The sequence below is a fragment of the Aptenodytes forsteri genome, unplaced genomic scaffold (assembly GCF_000699145.1).
Source record: "Aptenodytes forsteri isolate BGI_AS27 unplaced genomic scaffold, ASM69914v1 Scaffold167, whole genome shotgun sequence".
In the NCBI taxonomy this organism is placed as follows: Eukaryota; Metazoa; Chordata; class Aves; order Sphenisciformes; family Spheniscidae; genus Aptenodytes; species Aptenodytes forsteri.
The window spans coordinates 1,765,881-1,788,466 of record NW_008795926.1 but is presented as its reverse complement, the minus strand read 5'-3'; the positions used below and the strand labels follow the sequence as shown (position 1 = coordinate 1,788,466).

At 40.7% G+C, this 22,586-nt stretch overlaps 1 protein-coding gene across 1 annotated transcript in view; it reads right to left on the bottom strand.

The window, feature by feature from the left end:
- Positions 1-22,586, bottom strand: part of DGKQ (diacylglycerol kinase theta) — a 72,188-nt gene that overhangs the window by 6,823 nt on the left and 42,779 nt on the right. The window contains exons 11-19 of the mRNA XM_009285057.2: positions 19,520-19,574; positions 18,300-18,361; positions 17,890-18,040; positions 16,990-17,028; positions 15,179-15,294; positions 8,072-8,223; positions 6,565-6,713; positions 5,798-5,979; positions 4,289-4,389 (exon numbers count right to left, since the gene is read on the bottom strand). Of these exons, the coding sequence (XP_009283332.1) occupies positions 4,289-4,389; positions 5,798-5,979; positions 6,565-6,713; positions 8,072-8,223; positions 15,179-15,294; positions 16,990-17,028; positions 17,890-18,040; positions 18,300-18,361; positions 19,520-19,574 (1,007 nt within the window). The remainder of the gene's footprint in view (positions 1-4,288; positions 4,390-5,797; positions 5,980-6,564; positions 6,714-8,071; positions 8,224-15,178; positions 15,295-16,989; positions 17,029-17,889; positions 18,041-18,299; positions 18,362-19,519; positions 19,575-22,586) is intronic.

Here is a 22,586-nt window from a genome sequence, read left to right as displayed (position 1 = left end):
ACAAGAGAATAAGATGCATCTATGCTAAGAGAGGTTTTTGTCTAATTTGGATACAACTGAAAAATAACAGAATATTGGTAGGAAACAATACTTTAAATATCCCCAAGAAATATTAATTTTTGTTGCATGAAGAAGGAAGCCTGCAGAACCTGAAAGAATACGCCACAGAACTGCAGACACAGTCCTGAATTACATGACTTCTAAGAAACACTTATGGAGCACTGAGGTCCATAGGATCCAGAGACACTGGATACAGCACCCCGTGACGTACAACAAAGGGTAAATCTGTCAGAGATTACATCCTATCACTCCATTCTTGCATACATATTCCATTCCATTTATGTATCTTATTAGGACATGGAGACCAAATAAGAATGAACAAACTGATTTCTGTAACGTTACCATGCCAACTCCTACCCAATGGTTTTGAAGGTGACTGGAAGATTTTCTGATTAAAGTGGCCAGCCAAGCTTGGAAGGGTGATCTTTGCACATCCACCGCTAGAGAGAATCACCACCCTTCACTGCACATCTACATGTGGGACATGATTTGGGGAGAAAGTGCCAGTGGAAGTTGTCAGTTTACTGCTAGCAGTAGCCAATAACATACTAGCTTGCCCACTTGGGTAGAAAGAGTAAGCATCTCCTACAGCAAACCCTTGGTTAGACACATTTTGCAGACAGTAGTTTCACCACAGTTGATCAGCAAGGCAGGAAGGAGGAAGTTGTCCTTGGAGCAGTCTCCAACACCTTATTTGTGCTGAAGGGTCTCACCTAATACAAACCTTGATTTCCACGTTGCAGTCACTGCTGTAAATGACACTGATGGGGATGAGAGAGGAGGGCAGGGTATTACATGCAGCTCATCCATCCCCATGGTGCCAGTGAGTCCTTGCATCAGCTTGGCTGCAACACCTGCATCATTATGTCAGCCCACAACTATTTCGAAGGCTCTCTAGAGTACAGATATGGAAGTAATATCCCACTGCTCAGATGAGTTTGGGGATTTGACCCACCCAGCTCAGGAATCACCCTTTAGTTTGTTTTTCTACAAAAGATGCACTACAAGTATAGCCAACATTCACATACTACCTGATGCCCCACTGGCTACAGCCATAAAGCTACATACACCCTTCCTGAGGGACATTCAGAAGGTTGGACAGATTCTTCAGTTTAGCTAATTGAATGTCTCAGAATAGATAAAGTTAAAAGGTGATCCTATATAGGACCAGTTTCATGGATTATGAAAGTAAACAAGTGGTTTTTAAGTATTGCAATCCTTTATTTATCCTTGATAGAGCAAATTGAGAAACACCCTTTACTCTTAAAAGTCCCATGGACAAGTCTCCATAGCCTCAGGGAGACACCATAGCATCAACTTACACTGTTAGTTTAATCATCTCTGTGGTTGTTGCCCAAGCAGCAAGCACCTCTGGTAGCCAGAGGAAGCAAGACCATCAGTAACTGCTTTCCAAGCTTTCATGAAAACAAAATAAAGAAGCCAGTCCTCAAGAGTCACAAAGAAACGAAGTGAGCTGATGCAGAAAGCCAGACTTTTCAGAGCTCTTGCCAACTGTTGGACACCCAGACGGGTAGGTTTGGGGAACTCTTTTTTAAAGGTGATGGATAACAAATCTGTGTGCCAGGCCTTTCTAAATGAACTGCAGTTTCCCATGAACACTAATAAACAGCCAGGTAACATCTCTCAGAAGCAAACCTCTCAGAACTGCAGCACACAGCACGGAAAGTTATCAAGCAAAACAAAATGACCGCCTTTTATCTAGTCCTGCAATTCAAGAAGCCCACCACTGGGTGGGAAACCACCACTGCAAAAGCTAAGAGCGCTGACCAAGAATTAGCATCTGCTTGAGTGCTTTCATTAGGCTGATCTTACTGACTGGGAAAGAACTTTACCAGGTTCACATACAGAGGACCCACGATGGAAAAAAAATGAGTTAAGACAGTAGCCATTGTAGAATTTTAAAACCCACAACTGACAAATCAAACAACCAATAATTTCAAACCTTCCCCCTACTGAGAGAGAACAGTTCTGTATCTTTGTAAAACAATTCTAAACCCGCATTAAATCACGCAGAATATTCTCTCTGCCTAACCTTACATCCAGGAGACTGCCTGCCACAGCAGTCTCCTGCCAATTTTGGATGGCACAAACAAGATGTGCTCTCTTCTGTAATAGGCAACCCTAAAGACTGCTCCAGGATCCCACGGGAATGGGGGAATGAAGACAGATGCCCTGATCCTTAAGTTTTATATTGTGAAAAAACCTCACATAACTTGGGACTCAACAACATATAAACCATCATTGCCACAACATACACTATTTCTACTGCCCTGCAACGCAAGTTCAGCACTAAATTCCCTGCAGGGAAGTCATCACTGTACTGTGAGCTGCTAGCCAAAGGTAAGGAGTCCTGAGCATGTGAAGAGACTCTACAGTGTGAGGCCAGAGAGCACACAGCTTTCAGGACATTTACCAGCTTAAGGTCTTGATTCAGAAGAGCACTCAAGCCCATTTTTCTTCCAAGGACTACCTGCAATTTCTGTTGCCACAATCTGAAACCTCCTGTTCTGCACTCAAGAGAAGCCAGTTCATGTGCCAGCAGCTGTTGCATCTGACATTAAGTAGCCACCCTTCTTAGTTAATTTACTGAAAATAATTTTAAAAAAATGCTAAATCTTGCTGGCAAAAGCATGCACTTGCATATCCTGGGAAAGGGTAAAGCCAGCAATTTTAACAATCATCATCACAAGTAGTGAAAGGCAACAACCATGTGTCAGCACTGTTAGTCTGCACAAGCTGTTTGTCTCCTGCAAAACCGTACCTCAGTATCAATTCATTATTTCATGTTTCTTTTCCAGATCGTGCATCACAGAAATATATAGCCGTTCAGATTTACAAAAAAAAAAAAAAAAAAAAAAATCATCTTTTCTTTCCCACACACCCCTCAAGACACCTTGCTTGCATGGTGTCCAAATACGCATGTAAAAGGTCTGCAAGAATGGTACCAAGTCATTGCCCACTGCAGGTGCTGCACACTGTGAACTGCCTGAGATAAAGATTCAAGGGATGAAAGACACACAGGGCAATAAAAGTCAAAGTATAACCCTTAAATACAGTGGCAATAAGAAAAGGACACATCTTTTAAAGTGCTGCAGCTTTGCAAAGTCAGAGTAGTATATTTTAAAGGAAGAATGAATATAACTCTTACATTATATTAATTGCACAAGTAAATCTAGAACAGTTTTATACACGAGAACAGGCACCGCTATACACAAACTTATTGCCCGATTTTACTACCTATGATGTTTTTAACCCAGTGGATTGAAAATGCAAACCAGTGCCTAATAGTAACTTATGTACCACAAACAATATCCTGTATTATTCCATTCTTAAGAGCAATGAGCAATGAGCATGAGCAACGCCTGTAATGATAGACAGAACACTGCAAGATAGGTGGGATTACACATCATTATACTCATAACCGGTCAGAGAATATTTTTAATAGTTAGGATTTGAATACTGCATAGTTGTAACTAGCTGTAACTCTCTCTGGTAACCGAAAGACAATTTAGAGGACTTTTACTCACAAACATAGGAGAAAGCAGACAAAAACAGTTTCTACAAGGAATTACTGACTAATTACACCAATGTGATTTCCTTTTCTCATCAATTTCAGTGATTATGGGAAGAAGAAAGAGTACTATCTTGATTGACCTGCATGCCAGAAAGGAGGAAGGTCTCTCTCTACACCTTTTTAATCACCCAGTCTCACCTGAGACAGAGATATCTTTTTTTATCCTTATTACCAGCACACAGGTGCTACCACAGCACTAAGCAAGGGTGGGAAAGGTACAAGGAAGTTCTGAACAGTGTGTTTATTGCTCACATAGCAGCACTGCCCTCCCTCCTGCTAAAGACTTCGAATAAGAGATATTTCCACTACCTCAAAATTTCACTGAACTCAACATTGCAGTTACTGGCAAATAAGTATACTGAATATTAATGACAGGGCTTCCAAAAGCTGCTTTGGTGCTCTCTCTTGGTAAAGGGATAAAAAAGAAAAAAAAAACAAAAAACCAAACCATACAAAACCCTTGAATTCTGAGTCTATGAGTTCCTGGCTAACTTAATTCCTCCCTGTGCCAGCTGTACCTCAAGCAATATTGTTTGTGGATACCTGTAGCATTTCAGGATTATCAACCACAGTGTAAGTTGGAAGTTATGCAATACCACGGTTTGCCCTTCACCCCCATTTCCCCAGGATTACCTGCTATTAAATTTCCCTGGTTCTTCTTCTCTAGCATGATGAAAATCCAAGCTCAACTCTGCATCAATGCCAAGACCACAGTAATTGTTCATCTGTACAATCTGACAAAAAAAACCGTATTATTTTCTCCTTATGTTTATAAATGAAGAGGTTCCAAAGTTTTTCAACAAAAGCAAACTTTGCAGATGATCCTTCCAAGTCACTTGCATCTTGACAGATTCTGGAAAACATTTTCCAGAAACACTGCACTAAAAATAAAGCTGTATGGACAACTGTTGACATGTATAGTCATTATTTCCAAAGTATCAGAAACTTCAAAATTTAATCTTAATTGCAAGTAACAAGCATAATAAGGCAGAAATAAAACCAACCCAACTTCTCAAAGCAATTCTATGCAATAACTACACAAGTTGCTGAACTACTATTTTTGGCATCAGCCAAACACCGTTGGGAAGACACTCCTTACTTTGGAAGGTGACCAGCTTACGCCAGATGAGTGAAGAATTTGACTTCACCTACTCAGCTGCATTTTAAATAGCTCCCTACATGCCAGTCTCAAGTTTCTACAGATTTCAACCATTTCTGCAATTAATTCTTCCTTTGCATGCCAGTTCATTCCATAGCTTTTCTATCCTAGTCCTTGACTCTCCCATACTTCACCTTTAAAAAGCAGAGTAGGCAATCAGGGCAAATCAACCCCTGTCTCCATCAAGTGGAAAATAGCTGGAACCTGAGCAACCTGAATCCTCCAATTGACACATAATGCCTAGGACTTTCCAGCAACTGGACTAAAATCTTAGACAATTGCTACCATTATTACAATTTCCTACTTTCTTTTTGCCACCTCCTTGTCCAATTTCTTTGTTTTGTCTGAAGATAAACAACCAGGATTCACACAAAGCTCTGAAGTCACCATCTACAACCAACCTTTTTATTTTCCTAAACAGAAACAAGTAATACGAACCAAGGGACAGGGACTTTCATTCCAAAAAAATAATAAAACAGATGCCACATATACAGACCTGCAGCGGCAGTAAGATGACAGAAGGATTTGCTTCCTGTATATGCTAGCAACTCACAGTCATTTTTTAAACTGTTAAAGGAAAGATGAGAGTACTTTTTTTGGAGGGGGGTTGGTTTTTGGTCAGTTTCACTAGTGTTCTAGAAAACGTTTGGCATTCCTTCAAAAAGCTTTTCTTATTTGAGAAATAAATTTCTTTCCAGCTGAAGCAAATAGGTATGCCATTGTCACTTGAATCTTTTCATTAATCCTCTATCAGATACTTTTTGCCAAACAGCTACGAAGTTTGTTCTGCAGCCAACCAGTCCTACCAAAACTGAAGCACTAGATCCAGACATATGCTGTGTTCACTAAGGAATAGTTCAGTAAGGCCCAAGCTCAAAGATAGTAAGGAATAAAAGATGAAACTACGTTAATATTTATATTCTTTGTGATTTTCGCTAGAGCAACAGTTCCTAAGAATCAAACCCAAACAGTGCTCAGCTCACCTTTGGAGGCTCAGGTTCTGCAACACCATTCTCTGCGCCTTCAGCTGGCTCTTCTGCATCCAAAAGGATCGTCCAGCGATCCATAAGAACATCATCTGCCTCATCCACGGAAACCAAAATCGAGTAGGGGTCCTCCCCACTGTAGCCAGCTCCCCAGCGCAAGACCCTTCCTAAGTCATTACCTGGGCAACAATGAAGAACCCCAAAATATGACAGCATTTCATAAGTTAGCTAAAAGTGCATCAGCCCTGTTCTACAAATCAAATTGCATCAAGGTGCTCCAAACAAGTCACAGAAGCAGCTAGATTGGACTGAAAAGTTAACAAGCAGAAAAAAATATTTTGTTGTTGTGGTTGCACGTGTGCTTAGTATCACATACAGACACACTGTCTTACCTGAAATGTTTTCACAAAAAGTGGTAGAAAAACCTGTTATGGAGTTGAGAAATCAGGGAGCAGCTGAGTTCACTGGTTTACGGCAAGGGCTGAAGCACCTGTGGTTGTCCAGGGGAGAATATTTTGCCTTCTCCAACTCCTGCCCACTCAGACACACACATGCCAACACCCCTGCTGCTCATTTTTCCTTCAGAAAGCATGACTGACATTTCCTTGAAAACCTGGTATTGCATTTGCTCTCTAACACTGGCCAGAACTGAGAGTCATGGCATCTCTACTGCAAAAGTGAGTTGTTTGTCAGATGGAAAAATAAAGATAAACCTTCTGGAGGACATCTGCCATCAGAAGAACAGTGCTTACTGTGATTCTCACCTGTTCCTAAAGGTAAGATGGCAACTGAGGGCTCTGAGCACACCAGCTTGTGCCTGATCTCCTCCAGTGCACCAAGGACCCAACCGACGGTGCCATCCCCTCCGCACACCAGAACTCGGAAGGAGGGGACTTTAGAGAATGTGTGAAACCTCCGTTGAGAAACAAAGCAAAGGGGAAAAGAAATGTTACAATGTAGTACAGGAAAAGCAAACCCTCTTAATATGCTATTTAAGAGAACACATTATTATTGGATTCCCCCCTCCTTTACCACCAGTTTCAGGGTCAACTTTAACAAAGTGAATGGAAAAATAGGAACTTTTAGACAAAGCTGTTTAAAAAGAGTGAAAACCACATTCTTCTAAGATTCTCCACAGCTAGAGTTAAATTGTTAATCACGTCTTTTTTCACTAAAGACACAGAGATCTAACTATTCATAATTTCAGTATGAACATCTGTAACTTTCTAAATCCTAGTGGAGATGTTGATTAGTGGTGGTTTTTGGGTTTTTTTACTTAGTCATAGGACTCATAGTACATTTTCTTCTTCATAGTACTATTTTCCTGGTCGCTCTTACCTTCTGTGGCTTTTCATCCTACATACTGAGATATCCTGCAAAGGAATTTTTATTTCCCATTGCACAAGAAGCAATGAACAAGTGGAAGCATTTTGCCACAAAGCTACAGAAGGATTCCATGGGCAAAACAAAATGAACAAATTACTGAAGTTGCAGCGTGGCAACTTGAACTGCATTAGAAAGACAATAGAATTATACAGTTCTGACAAAAAACTTTGTGCAGCTTGTTCTTCTTGCCTCCTGCATAAGCTGCGTTTCTCCCATGAAAGCTTTTGTTCTGAAGAGCTTGTCATGACAGTTTGTTAAAGCAGCGCTGAAGGAATGAGGCTACTCTGAGTAAGCTACAATCATCACTTTCAGTTTTATGAAGCTGGTAACCAAGTGGTGTTGATTAAATCAAGTAATTGGTTCCTGTCTCCCTACAAGCACATTATGTTCTGTTCCTTGTATTTAGAAATGTTGCAGCTGTGATCAGGCAGGCCCTGTTAATTCCACAATTGTGGCTAAGTTTCAAGAGTCAAGATAGAAAATTTTATTATACTTTCCTGTTAGTTCCCCTGAAACATCAGAGGAAATAAAAGCAAAAACAAGCCCTCATCGGGCAATATGACATTTCTCTTTCCATCCCCATTCGATTATAAAATCTTTTTACTTTTAATAATTATTAAATCCGTGTTATTGTAAAGTGCATATGACTTTCCCAGGACTGGACTCTATTAGACTTGACACATCAGGAACTACTCTATTCTCTTTTCTTTAGAGAACCTCAAAGTTTAAATCTGTTTTCACAGTCAGAAGGAGCGAAAAACTGCTCTGGTCTTCAGGCACAGAACAGAAGTAATTTATATCTTCGTAACAACTGAATCTGATCCATCCTTTCAAAAAATAACAAAACAACATAAATAAAAAAATTTAAAAAATACGATCACTTACCCAGGCAGCGGGCCACCATTGGTAAGTTCAAAGACCTGATGTGGGTTTAGCAGCTTTCTAAAACTGTACAGCAGATCCCGGCCTTTTAGACCACCACTTTTTGGATTCACAAACACAAGCAGCGGGCAGCAGTTCTGTGGTATCTTGGAAGCCTGAAAGAAGACAAGAAAAAGGATTAGCCAAAACCATGACTAGGCAGGAAAATTACTACTGCATCTCAGAAGTATTTCCTGATGCTTCCTTGATGCTTAGTAAAAAAATCCAGATTCGATAAATAAAAAGATTCAATGTCCAGACAATGGACAGGTTAGCTGCTGATCTTGTTTTTCTGGGAACTGAAGTTTCCTTAACCTGCTCCAACTACGCAGTTGAGCCTAATGTTAAAAACAAAGGCACTGTAAGTAGTCCTTCCTACACAACTTCAGTAAACAGTTTATGCCAAAGAATAGTGTGAGGGATAAGCTACCTTCCAGAGTCATGTACAATTCAAACACTTTCCTTGCAAAGAGAGAACTTCTCCCAAAAACAATTGAAACATTTGTCTTAAGTTTTGTGGTCATCTTAGAATACATGTTAATTTACAAGGACAAAACATTTCAAAACAAGGGTGTTCAGGGCAGACACTGGCATACCCCTTCCCATGAAATAAGAGGCTGAAAGCTTCTTTTAAAAATATGTATTTAGAATTTTTAATCAGGAGGATTTGGTGCCAGTATCTTACGATTCTCACACCTCTACTGAAGCTGCTGCTAAAAGGGCTCTCAAAGCACGGCTGTGCTGCAGGGGAGCCTGGTACCCATCCAGAAACCACTCCAAAGGAAGCCACTGCACATGGTAGAGGAGGGATTTCCTGGAGTACTCCATAAACTGCGCGGGTACCTGCAGCCTCACCAGAGGTCAAAACTTCCAGCCACCAGAAGCACCCCCTCAGGACTGGTTTTCAGCCAGCCAGCCCATAAATCATTGCATAAAATGATTTGTAAATGGTTCTAGAAAGATCAGAAAACGCCAGCACACCTTTCATCCGTCCTGCCACAGGGCTGTGGGGCAGGTACGCGCCAGAAAAGTCCATCGGGCATTTCAACAAGCACGCTTCGAAACAGAAATGTTTGCCACAGTCCCTAAGTTGTGGTAATTTGTATTTACAAATTGGACAGCATTCAGGGAACAGCAATTTGTCATGCAGCTGACAGGATGGATTCAGGGAACAGAACAACAGTGCTAAATATAAGTCAATTGAGACAAGAATGATTCAGGGGGCGGTGAGGCAGCAGCATGACCACAGTGTGCAAACATGTGGAGAGATACCAACAGCTACAGAGGGGAGGAGACAGCACCCGGAGAGCCTGTCAGCTGCTGTCTTTGAGCGACCACCAGAGAGCGTGAACTAAGGTGAAGAATGGAGAAATCAGGACAAATTAATGAGTAACTTTGTGGGGAAGCAAACTGGAGCTTGATGTTGAGATACCCCAGACCATCGTCTACCTGTGAGCCGATGTGGACGCTTAAAAACAAACAGTTGTTTGGGGTTTCCCAGTATTTGAGAGATTTCCTCAATTTTTGCTTTCCTAAAAGAGCTGGGTGCTAATCCTCTGCAAGTCACATCCTGCCAGATGTGTCAAGATACCTGCAAACACATAAAAATCCTTCTCCTCTGTGTCAGTGCCTGAATGAGAATGTCCTCTGCCATCCAGCGTGACTCGCAGACACAAACAGAAAACACCAGGAAGAGGAACACTAAGCAGGTGAGAAGGTTGGTGGAGCAGGCACACGCTTCTCCTCTTGCCCCTTCCTTCTTCATCCTTTAGATTCTACCAGAGACATTCAATTTGAAAATACGTATGTTTTCTCAAAAAAAAAAAAAAGCCAAAAAAGGGCTATTTTGGCTGACAAAGAGCCAGAACAGCCCCAAAATTTTGTTTTACTGGGAAGGTTTCACTGCTGGCAAAACAACTAGGTTGGAGAGACAGGCTGCAAAGCTGTCCACACAGCTTCCTCCAGAGGAACCACCTTCATGCTATACTGTGATGACTGCTAGGTCAAAATACCTCTCCTCCATACTCAGGCTTTATTGGAAAAGGGGAAGCGATTATTCAAAGCGTGCCCAACACACAACAAGGGTAATATCTTTATTTCTGTTAAGCACATGGAAAGGATATTTGTAGCCAGCAAAGGAAGCCTAAGGAAAACAATGCATGCCACTGTCACAAAAAGGAAGGACTTCTTGAGTTGTAAGGTCAACAGCTCAAGGACCCACACATCCCAATGAGAGAATTGGATTTCCTCCCCTTGAGCCATCACAGGCATTAATAAAAATAGTAAGCAGAGCTCTGGCTTTTCCAGAAGTGAAGCCCTTCTTATTACTCCATCAGTTCCTGCACCATCATCTGCCATATCCCATTATGAATGGTCCTTTAAAAATCCCACAAGCAACGAAAGGCAAAGCAGCTCTGAAAGGAAACGTCACGTCCCATGGGGTAACAGGGCAAACTGTTCCCTTCCTGCACTCCTTGTTCCAGCTTCTACTCTGCCCAACCTTCCCACCTGACCACTTCCCATTTCTTCCTCTTTAAAGCTTTTTCACTACTTAAATTTCATCTCCAGTCATTTCAACTTTCTGAACAATACAGGCTATCTGAAACCTCAGACTTGGTCCAATGCCTGGAAACTTGTAGGGTTTAAAAAAAGGGGGGTAAGGGGATAATAGAAAAAAAATATTCAGTTCTGCAGCTCAAAGTAAACAAGAACTTTTTCAAAAAAGAATGAGAGAGAGAAAACCAGCCCAACATTCAAGTCAAACAAATACCTTACTTGAATGTGGACAAGAACATTTGATTACCTTCTCTTCTTCAGGAAATCAGTTTCTAAAAATACTGGGTTTGGACATTTGGAAGTGACATATTGAACACATGTTTTATATTACTTGCCTTTACAGGCAAGTTCTAACACACTGGGTTTAAAACCAAGTAACTAAAATAATTCACAAGGAACTTCAGGGAATCGCAATGATTTTTGAGACGTGATAAGCTCCAAGGCATTCAAAAGCACAGCTGCGTTTTGGAAAGCCATCTGAGATCTTACTCAAGTAAATATATATTGTGGCAAATACATATTTACAGTTTCTACGAAACTGCCATCTAAATTTCCTAATTGTCAAGTGTCAATATTGTACCAAAAAAAAAAAAAGGTGAAACATTTACCCTGCATGCTACTAAGACTCACAAGCAGCTGCGCAGAACGCCTGGAGCTAACAAAATACCTGTATGTACTGTAAACTGAGCAGTCCTACCACTCAAAACCATCTTTGTTCAAGTATCTTCTAATGTAAATCCCTAACTGTACCTATTTAGGACTAAACACACCTATGTAGAATAAACAGAAGTATTCTAGAAAGTGCTTAGCCTTACAGTTAACTTGCTTCCCATCATCACTCTTCATTAAACTTATAGGGTAAGAAACACTGCTAAATCCCTAGATAAAGTCCTGCTTCTAAGAAAACAATTATTTTTCAGTAGGGGTTAAAAACTCTATGACAGTTTGTACAGCAAAGCAGGGCTGCTGTATTGCTTTCTGAAAAGTACATGCTCCATTATGATTACAGCCACAAGGGTAGCACTCTTATGCTGCAGATATTTTTTTTTAAATCCCTTAATAAAGCCCCAGTGGGGACGTACGAATTAGTTTGTTACTGGGCAGAATGGGATGTGTGACTCACAGCCTAAGGACTCCCTTCCCCCTTTAGCCCTGGCTTCAGTGCTCTGCTTGAGGAGTGAAATCTGCAGAGGGGTTTTGTGTTGGCTGGTGTTCAGGAAGGAATTTATTGCTCTTTTTTTAGAGACAGCTGAAGGAGGCCGTGTGATTTAGACACTGACAGTCACTGTGACTTGCTTAATTTGTCAGGATTAGCACAACACAGCTTCAGGCTGCGGCAAGATATTTATTATCCATGCTAATCCCCTTCTCTTGAGTGTACTGTATAATCACATCTCACGGTGAAGCACAGCAAGGCATTCTGTGCCACAGGCCTGCCAGCACAACCACCTCAGCACATCTTCCAGGGTGGTGGGCTGTCTCCAGGAACTGCATACATCTATTAGCGGCAAGTAAAATTCAACACTTGCAAGCAGGCTGTCTGCAGCATCTCCCATGGGCGAGGACTCACGACGCCCCAAGCACAAACTTCCTCCACCCTGCCCAGAAAGGAATCATTGCATCTGATGAGGAATGATGTGCAAGGTGTCTCAACGTAACTGGAGCAGCAGCTTGGTCAACACAGCAGGAGCTCGAGCCTTTTCTTTACTTTTTGGGGAACTGCAGCAGCGGAAGAAGGGTGGAAAGTAACCTTTCATGGTGTTTTGGCTAGGAGGGTCATTAAACTATCGTGCTCTTAAGTTGGACACATTTGTGTGAGGAATTAGTGGAATGAATGAAATGAAGAGTTTCACCCATTTGGGAAACTCCCACATCTTTTTCTACTACTCTTAAGGAACCTAAATACACGTCAGAGGGCACTCCACTGGTAAGTGGCATTAGTGATAAAGCCACAAAAACTTGACACCTTTGTTTATTGGTCTCATACAACTCTCTGTTGATTTCCTTGTTTGCCAGTACTGCAAAAGGAGTTCTGGTAAATTAGCTTTCTATTCAAAGATTCAGCCCTGCAATGTCTTTCACCTTGACAAGCTACCAAAGAGCAATACCAAACTGCCCCTTCAGGTCCTTACACACAGCAGCCAAACAGCTTTGTAAGAGACTGTATTTTTTTCACACTCCAATGAAGAGAGTATTTTCATTTATTTGAATATTGTGAAATGAAAAAGTGTTTAATTAAATTCTTAAAGGCCCGAGATCATGAAACAGCAGAACAGATCAACACATCTGATCACACTAATTGCTTGACTTTCTAATAAGCAGTTAGTGCAAACTAATTCTGCATTCAAACTTTTCAGTAATGATAACAAGAGGATGAATTCCTTCTGGCAAACCTGACCATGCCAGACTAGAACTGGGCCTCCTCCTTAGAAGGTATATCAGATACAGAGTAAGCAAATCTCACCCTCAGGAAAATGAAGGACTAGCAACCTGCTAACCACCAATTTACTTCTGTGCTTTTACTGACTTTTAAGAAGGGTTGTTTTGTTTGTTTGTTTAAGTTGCAATTTGGAAAAATCATTCATTAACCAAAACACTGTGGCCTTTGTTTTATCACCCATTCTTCTTCTAAGACTACACATTAGCCCTTCATTCCCAATTTCTTTGTATTTCACCCACAAGAGGAATGTCAAACACAGCATAAATTTAATATTCTGCTCAGTTCCTGTATAAGTATTTCCTGGTGCTGTATTTAAATGGTCACATATATAAAGTATAAACAAAGTCTAATAGTATCATAGGATAAAAGAATAATCTAGGTTGGAAAGTACCTCAGGAGATCATCTAGTCCAATTGCTACCCACAGTAGGGTCAACAATCACTCATTAGTTTATCCTGGGTAATTAGTGAATGGCGTAAGCTGGGTGGCCAAAGCACATATGCACAACACTTGAAATATTATTTAGATTAACTCTTGGCTCATTTCAGTGAGACAACCAAAAATAAACAATACATGCTGAAATGGAAACAAAATGTATGTGCACATGTACAACCCCTCTCTCCTTCTTACATATTAGAAATTAATCCCTGGCAGTCCCCTGAACTGGAGTTTCTAAAAAATATCTTGCATCAGATACCAGATAGCATTATCTGTATTTTCCTGGCATCAAGAAGTTCACTTCAAACATATCTAGTGTCAGAAAACCAGACATACGTAATCAACAGAGTGGAGTATGTTCAGCTTCACACTGTGCACCAAACCTAGGCTCATAATGCATTTGCCTGAAAACCACTGAAAACAAGCATCCAAAAGCAGTCCCACCTTCATGCTGCCTTCTGTTTCCGATAACAGGAACTCTGAAACCTAGTTTGGATGAGAGGGGATGTTGGTTTCTAAGGATCTCACAAAACAAAATGCCTATGCATGCATAAGGACAAGGCGCTCACTTTTTTTGGAGGGGGGATAGTTTTTAATCTTGCCAATTTCATTAAGCACTGCCACTAGTATCTGCTTATACAAAAAAATAATTTTCCTTCAGAAAACTTTGACAGGCATAGGACTCCTTAAATGGTAAAAGCAGGCATGTAAGTATGCAACTATGGCTATTGCACTTGAGACCCTCCCATTTAAAGCTGTTTCATAGTTCCCACTAATTATGTATTTTTTTAAAATTTTCAACTTTCTGTGAAGTTCTAAGAAGTCAAACCAAGACCCTCACTTTCCTGGCCATAATGCAACTCCAGAAAGACAGTCACTGCAAGAGACACAACAGCTCAGCAGAAAGTAGCTATGGCTACACTCTCTTTTGGACAGAACCTACATCATCCTGGTTAAAAATCACTTTGCTCCATAAACCGTTTCCCTCTTTTCACCCTGAATCTGCTTTGTTAACGTGGAACCTATTATTAAACCAACTAATTCATAGGAAAGTGATTTGTAACCATAAAAATTAATAAATCAGAATTGACCCTGAATTTGTGAAATTACTCTTTCAAAAGACTGTTTTCCTCTGAAACCCACAATACAGCATTTAAACAAGGTCAAACTCCCTCTGCTATGGGGAAATGAAGATACTGTAAATGTGAAGATTAGCAGTAGTACTTTACTTCATGGTTAGCGAGGAAACATTTAGTGCCCCAAAAAAAGTTGTAAGCATTTTAAGACACGCCAACTAAAACTAAAACCCCACCTAATGTTTTGATCATTGAGAGAAATAAAGAGGAAAAAAAAATTTTGTTTTTCTCCCCTTTATAGTTGTATAGTTATGCAGTTGTATAGTTGTGTAGTTATTCCTGACAAGTCAACAGTAACAGGACAAGTGACTTAACTCACAGAATTATATCATATACATGAAGTACAAGCTCTCAAGTATTTCTTTTAATCACGCTACTTGCAGAAACTCACTGTATGGCTCCTTTGAATAAAATGTATTTTCATTTACTTCCAGCAGAAAAAGTCTTAAGGTAGTTGTTTTTCTTTTAAAGACATATTTTAAATTCAAACCCTTCTCTTACCGTAACTTCAGGAATCACCACGGCATTCAGAGGCTTGTCATTGACAGTTGTATCTTTAACTAGCATATATATTCTTTCAGCTTCAGAAAAGCATGAAATTTCGAGTACAACAGCACCTGTAAAGAGGCATCAGAACTATTTTTTGTATTTTCTATTATTATTAGGAAATCAGTATCATCGTATCACAGCAAAAATTTACTCAGTTTACTCAGGACATTATTCAGTAAAAGTTACTCTGCAACACTTGTGGTGTGCAGAGTGTATCAGCGAATTGGGCTCTTTTGGTTTTTAAGCCTTCCTTCATACCCCCAAACACACCCCAGATTTTTGTTAAAGCAAAGCAGTTTGAGGACAAAAAGAACTGCAGCACAGAACTGATGCATATTTAAAGACTTCCTTTGGGCTTCGGAAGTATGGCCTATTTCCATACTCTTTATCATAACTAACAGGCTGTTCTCATCATGTAAAAGTGACAAAGGTATCAGGTTTCATTTTGTATCTCATTATTAAAAATCCAGTAGTTCCATTCATTGACAATATCTCAGCAAGAACTATTACAAGCAAAGATTTGGTTTGAGAATCAATTTAAGATCTTTATGTCGGCTTAGGTCCTGTATGGGGAAGTTAGGGAAAAAGGGAAAACAAAAGGAAAAACAAAAGAAAATAAAATACTGACAAGTTAGTTTGAAGTAAGATACTTAGTGAGGAGGAAAACAGGGCAGGACAAGATCAAAGTGCATAACAGACAGCATATGAGATGTAAGCTGGTAACACAACCTGGCTGCAATCAAAAGTGAGAGCCAGGAAGTTACCAGAAACAAAAAAAAAAATACTCAGAAAGTAAAAAACCACAAAGAACAATAAAAATCACATACAAGCAGAAACATCTAAAAAACACATGCAGGTAGACTTGGTTAAATGAAGCTGTGACATGGGAAGAGTATCACAAAAACAACTATTCTCCATTGACAAATATGAAAAAGAGAAGGCACATCTGAAAGCTTTATGGTTTTCCTTATGAAAAGTCAGTATTAACTACCCATGTGGAGATGGCAAACGCACAAAGGAAGCACGCATCAGTCTTCAAAACCACGCTATAGAAAGATTCATTTAGTGGTCATGTGAAAGTTAAGTTTGCCAAAGGACGTGAAACATCTTGGACACGGACACCTAAACATACAAAAGATAAATTCCACACTTTTAAGTTTTACCAAACGCAGATTCCCACCTGACCACTGCACTAAAGCTGCACAGAGCCACTGCTGCTCCAGCTCTCAGAAGCCTCACGGCTTCTCCGACCTCGCTGAAATAAAATTCGTACAGCAAAAGCAAAGCAACAGCTCAAAGGATGAACACAGAGATGAATGTACTGATTTTCTTCAGACTTCCAGCCACTGAACCCCCACTTGACACTGTGCTAAGAAACAGTGCCTGTGAAACAATCCCATCAAGTTCAAAAGCAGTACCAAATTTTAGTATTGTAGAAGTCAAAATAGAGAGAGAGCACTTGAAGGCTTTTTAACAGTTCAGTGGTGTTAAGACTATTCAGTTGAAGGGCAACTTCAAAACTCATTTTTATGATGAAATATTACCACTTTCTGGTACACGAGGCATGAAGGCAACCTTTTTTTTTTTTTTTAATAAGGTGACACTAATCCACTGCTCGTCATAAATACAACGTGTTACATTTTATCTGAAGGGCTTTTTGCTTATGCAGTAAGACTAACATACTCTGAGCTTAGAGACTCTAGTATTAGGCTACAGTTTTGAAAATAGACATTGTTTGCAAGACTAAAAATCTTAATGCTTACCTTGTGCTTGATAAACATGACTCACAGATACTACATTTGCTGCAAAGGGTAAAAATATAAACAAAAAAAACCTTGGGTACATTTAGAGTAAATATTTAAAATATTTTTTAAAGTTACATAAATATAATATAAATAAATATTAAAAGTTATACAAATATAGGGAGAACCTCCAGCTAATACTTTCCCTCTCCTAAGTTTACTTTGCAAGTTAGAAAAGCTAAACTGATTTTCAAAAAAGGTGACTATGAATTCTTTCTGGCATTTAAAGTTTCATTCCTCTTGAACTTAGATAAAAAATTGGGAAAAATGCTTCGTTTCCTGAAACAAAAAGCATGACCCATTCCTGACACTGTTTATAGAACACGTTGGTTGAGAGAGTATTATGAAAAATCAATTACACTTCTTTGAAAAAGAAAAATAAGTTCTTTTCACTGAGTGCTTGTCCATATGTGGGTGCACACACTGCTCATACTCCTCTGTGACCAGGCACAGAGCTCATGAACAACATGGAGGACAGCCCACGCAAAAAATGTCAGAGGTTAATAAAGGCGAGGCACACTGATGCACAGGGAATTAAACTGCACTACCATAATTTGAATGGTGTAAGGTATGTACGGTTCACTTCTAAAAAGTGATGCTTTTTCACTAAAAAAAATGGTGTGGTCACATAACTCAAGTAATGTAATAATAATTCTGTGAATAATGAGCTGTCACATCTCTCATGCAACCATGAACATGTTAAAATGAATAAAAAACACCCCCTGTTAGAGTACAAGGCAGACTGATTTTTCAAGTAAGGTCAGAAAAAGTTAAGAAAAAAATAATAAAAAGGAACAATAAATGCTACTACATTTTATTCTATACAAATGAATATATCTCAAAATGCACCTGTTTACTTACTTTTGATAGCTAATTCATCCTTGAGAATATTTGTGTAGTCTTCAGGGGAAAGCTGAGGTGGAAGGCCACCAACAAATAAATTTACTCGTACAATGGATTTATTGTTTTCCACAATGTAAAATCTTGTTTGATTCATCTGACGTATTGAAGTCTACCAAAATAAAGAAAAATAAATGATATGACATTTGACAAAAAGATATTGTAAAACAAAATCCCAAATAGTTCTGAACTTAGCAAACCAGTCCTCTACGCCTAGAGAATATCATGAACAGAAACAAACTTCAGTCTAAGCACTTAGCTTCTCTACAGATGAGCCAGCTGGGGAGGTAACTGATTACGTACTTTTTCTGTAAAAAAAGGGGACTCCCTGCTTGCTATAAAAAAGGATCATGTTTCTTTTTCAGATTTACCTTTCTTATGTCCTTGAGTCTGTTAAGAATCAGTTCCTGATCGTCCAAGACCATGCGCTGAACTAGAGACAGCAAGAACATTAATCATGTTTGAAAGCACTGTAAGTTATTATGAGGCTCAATTAAACAAAAAAAAAAAAAAAAAACCCCAAAAAATTTTAGGGAAAATTCACAACTCTGCATACAACTAACATTAACGTAAAGGACCATGCAGACCTGGACTACTCATTATTTAACAGAAAAACCACATAGGTGCTTTGAACAGTCTGATTTTGTTTACAGTTCTTAAACACCACCCCCCTTTAAAAAAAGGCAGAAACAGCTTGAAGCTACTCAAAAGACAAGCACTACTTTGGTAACAAGCTAACTGACAGAAGACTTTAAAACTACATTCCCTGACAACTATAGTAATAACAAACTTCTGTATTTTATTAAAACAATTGTAATAACTTCCAGCTAAAGCAAGGTTGTAAATGATGCTTTAAAACAGAGCACCACAAACCAACCAAGGTAAGACATTCACAAGGCTACAATAACCTTATAAAACAACTTACTGATAATGCTTGCAAAGAAAGCAAAGTATCAGGCCAGTATTTGAACTACAAAGATATTTACTCAGGTGTGGCCAGACTACTTCAGTGGCTTTATTTCTCTCTCCATGCAGCCTTACAAATAATGAAGCACAAAGGGATGTGAACTTGGAGAACACCAGCTCAGCCCCTGCAGGATCACAAACCTCTTGAGCAATGCTCGGACTGTGTATTTCTGTACTTCATAATGCACTGGCATTTCCTTGGACTATCAAGGATTCAAATTTGCTCTTGTTTGGAGACAGTGTCAGGGGGGAAAGAGGAGAGAAGGAAGGGAGACAACTGAACTTTACAATTAATCTTTACTAAATAACTGCAGTTAAGAAAATTATGTCAGTTAAAAGGCAGCTCGCCAAAACAGGGCTCTTTGCCAAAGTGTCAATACCCACCAGAAACCGCTAATAAACCTTTATGTGATGATGAAGAAAGAGAAGGGAATCATACTCCCACAGGACACACAAGACCGAAAAGAACCAACATCACTTTTGATTAAGTATTTCAACACGATGGTGAAGTTTCATTTGTGAAGGCATTTATTGTAAAAAATTAACTGTGGCTGTGGTAAAAGGGAAAAAAAAAAGCTAGAAGATCAGTTACAGATGTGCCTTTGGCCAATGCTCCTTCACTTACCTTGCTTACTGCCCATAAGCACTTCCACCAATTTGAAATTCTGGAGGCACTCCGTCTGACAAAAGATGCAACATGTAAATGTAGTTTCTGAATGAAATATAATTTTGCCAGATGTTTATGTTAAAGTTATGTTATACACTGCATACACAGAGCACGGAAAATTAAACATTTTTAAATCAACCACGATGTTCTTCCCCTAACCCACTCCTCCCGAGCCAGGAATAACCTTCACTGTACACACTCAGCCTCCCACACACAGCATCAGGCTCCCGTGCCCTTAACTACGTTGACATCCTCGCAGCCCCATGGTGAAGGAGCACCTGTAAAGCACGGTTAACTCTACCCCCCTTCAGTGACCACCAGCTCAACTAGGATATTTCCAGAGTGTCCTTCCAGAGAAAAAATGCAGGACTGGGAATGAACCTGCTCTTTGAGAAGATGGCCCAGGCACCAGGCTTGGCAAAAACAGGCTGACTGGTCCCCATCTCCTGGGCACTCCACCGGCACTGATGGAACAAAACCCTCTTCCTATGTACCACAGTCCCTTCTCCAAACTACACTGCCAGGGACCATCCAAGTCCCTCGCAGCTGGACGAGAAAAGCTGGCACAGCCAGGAGCTGAACCATTTACTAGGATTATTGCAACCCTGGAAACACATGACACTCAGGACTGAGGAAGTCTCTTAATTTTTGGCCTTGAGACTCAGAGGACAAATGATCTTGCTTTACATGTCATGAACAGGGGTGTTAAAAACCTCAACTGCCTACATTTGCTTTGCCTGAAATTTGATGAGAGTGACTTGGAGAGGATCTTCAGCATAGGCAAATTCTGGATATTAAGAAGAGATTTCCTGTATGTGCATCTTCATACAGAAAAAGGAGAAAACCCTTTAAAAAACTATCAATATCAAAGAAATTGCAATTGAGCCAAGGAATTAAGTCTCTTACAACATAAAACTAGCTTCCCAAATACAGAGATGTGAAGATCTTTCCCAGAGTACCCGACTATCCTGTTTGACAGTTGCTTTTTTTAAATGAGACAAGACTTCAGACAAGACTTTCCAAGTTTTGTTAAAAGGTCCACAGCACTTGAGGAAAAGGACTGAAATCAAATCCTGGAACCATCCTATGGCGCAAAATTAGCTGCATGCACTACATAGCTATGTACACCTAGCCAGAAATCTACAGTTATCACCTACTGCAGATAGCTAGCCACATGCATATTCCTATGTACCCTGTAAATAACCACAAAAGGCGGTGGTCACCCTCTGTGAGCATGGCTGTTCCCTGGAGCTGCTGGTGTGCTCACAAGCCCCAACTGCTGCATGAAATGTGCACACTATAGCTTCATGCCTCCACACGTGTCTGACTGAGACTGCCAGTGCCCTGGCACACTTGCAAGTTCTACTACCATGTTTCCTAAAAGTCATGCTATCTTGGCACCAACTATAAGACAGACAGGCAAACCAAACAGAGATCATCTTCCAAGGAAAACACGTGCATCTACAAGATTACAAGATGTATCTAATCATTTCCAGTGAGGTGGGAAGGAATGCAGATGGTAAAGAACGTGGGTGCCATTCAGCCTTGAGTCCTTCCTTGTAGTCCTTGAGGACTACAGAGATGCTGTTCACCACTGTACGGACAAAATTCATGTGGCCAAATACTCAATTAGAGTTCAAGCTGGCCAGCACTGTGAAGGACAACAAAAAGGGCTTTTTAAAATAAGTTAACAGCAAAAGAAGGGTCAGAAATAACATTGATCTGTTACTTGATGAGGTCGGGCACCTCACAAATAGGGACGTAGACAAAGCGAAGACATTTAAGGTTGTCTTCACCTCTGTCTTCAACACTGACAATGGGCCCTGGGACCGCCAGAGCCCTGTGTTGGAGGACCATGACTGGGGGGATGATAAACTCCCAGCCAACCCTGAACTTGTTCAAGACTTGCTGCTCCAGCTGGATGTGCATAAATCTATGGGGCCTGATGGGATTCATCCCAAGGTATTGAAAGAGCTGGTCGATGTCATTGCGGGACTTCTCTCCATTATTTTTCAACGGTCTTGGGAGTTTGGAGAGGTCCCAGTCAACTGGAAGCTGGCAAATGTCCCAAATTTTCAAGAAGGGTAAGAAGGAAGACCCTGGTCATTACAGGCCTGTCAGTCTCACTTCAGTGCCTGGTAAAATTATGGAGAAGGTTATTCTGGGAGGTATTGAAAAACACTTGAGAGACAACGCAGTCATTGGTCATAGCCAGCACAGGTTCATAAGGGTAATGTCCTGCTTAACCAACTTTCCTTTTATGACAAAGTCACCCATATAGTTGACCAAGGGAAGCCAGTGGATGTGGTGGTTTTGGATTTTAGCAAAGCTTTTGACACTGTCTCTCACAGTATCCTTCTGGACAAAATGTCCATCACGCAGCTAGACAAGTCCAATATGTTGGCTGAACAATTGCCTGACGGGTTGGGCTCAAAGGGTTATAGTAAATGGTGGCCACTCACCAGTGGGGTTCCCCAGGGTTCAATTTTAGGGCCAGTCCTCTTTAATGTTTTTATAAATGATCTGGACGCAAGAATTGAATGCACGTTAAGTAAGTGTGCAGAGGTGACCAGCTCCGGTGCAGGCATGTCCTGCAGTGGAGCGGCAGATTGTGGCATACACCGCAATGGGGGGTTTCCTGAGCTGGGGAACCCAGAGGGGAGTGCAGAGACCCGCCGGGAGCTGGCAGCTCTCACAAGGGCAGCTGACAAGGCATGGGAGGCACCAAGAGTAATGGCTGCCACCCCCCATTCCCACTAAAGGCAGCCCCAGGGAGCGCTAGCGACCAGGAGTGCTGCGACCAGGACAGGCAAACAGGGCGTGGCGCATCAGCTAGGGCGTGGCGCGGCAGTTTGCGTGGCAGTTCGCGAGGGAGGGCACGCAGGGACGGCGCCTCTTCGAAGGAGAGACATTCCATGGGCCAAGTGGGGGACTCGGGCACAGGTCAAGGGCACTCATCCTACCTGACCCTCAAGGCAGAACAGTGACCACTTGTCTGAGGGTAAAGGCCGCGGCTCCAGCTGGG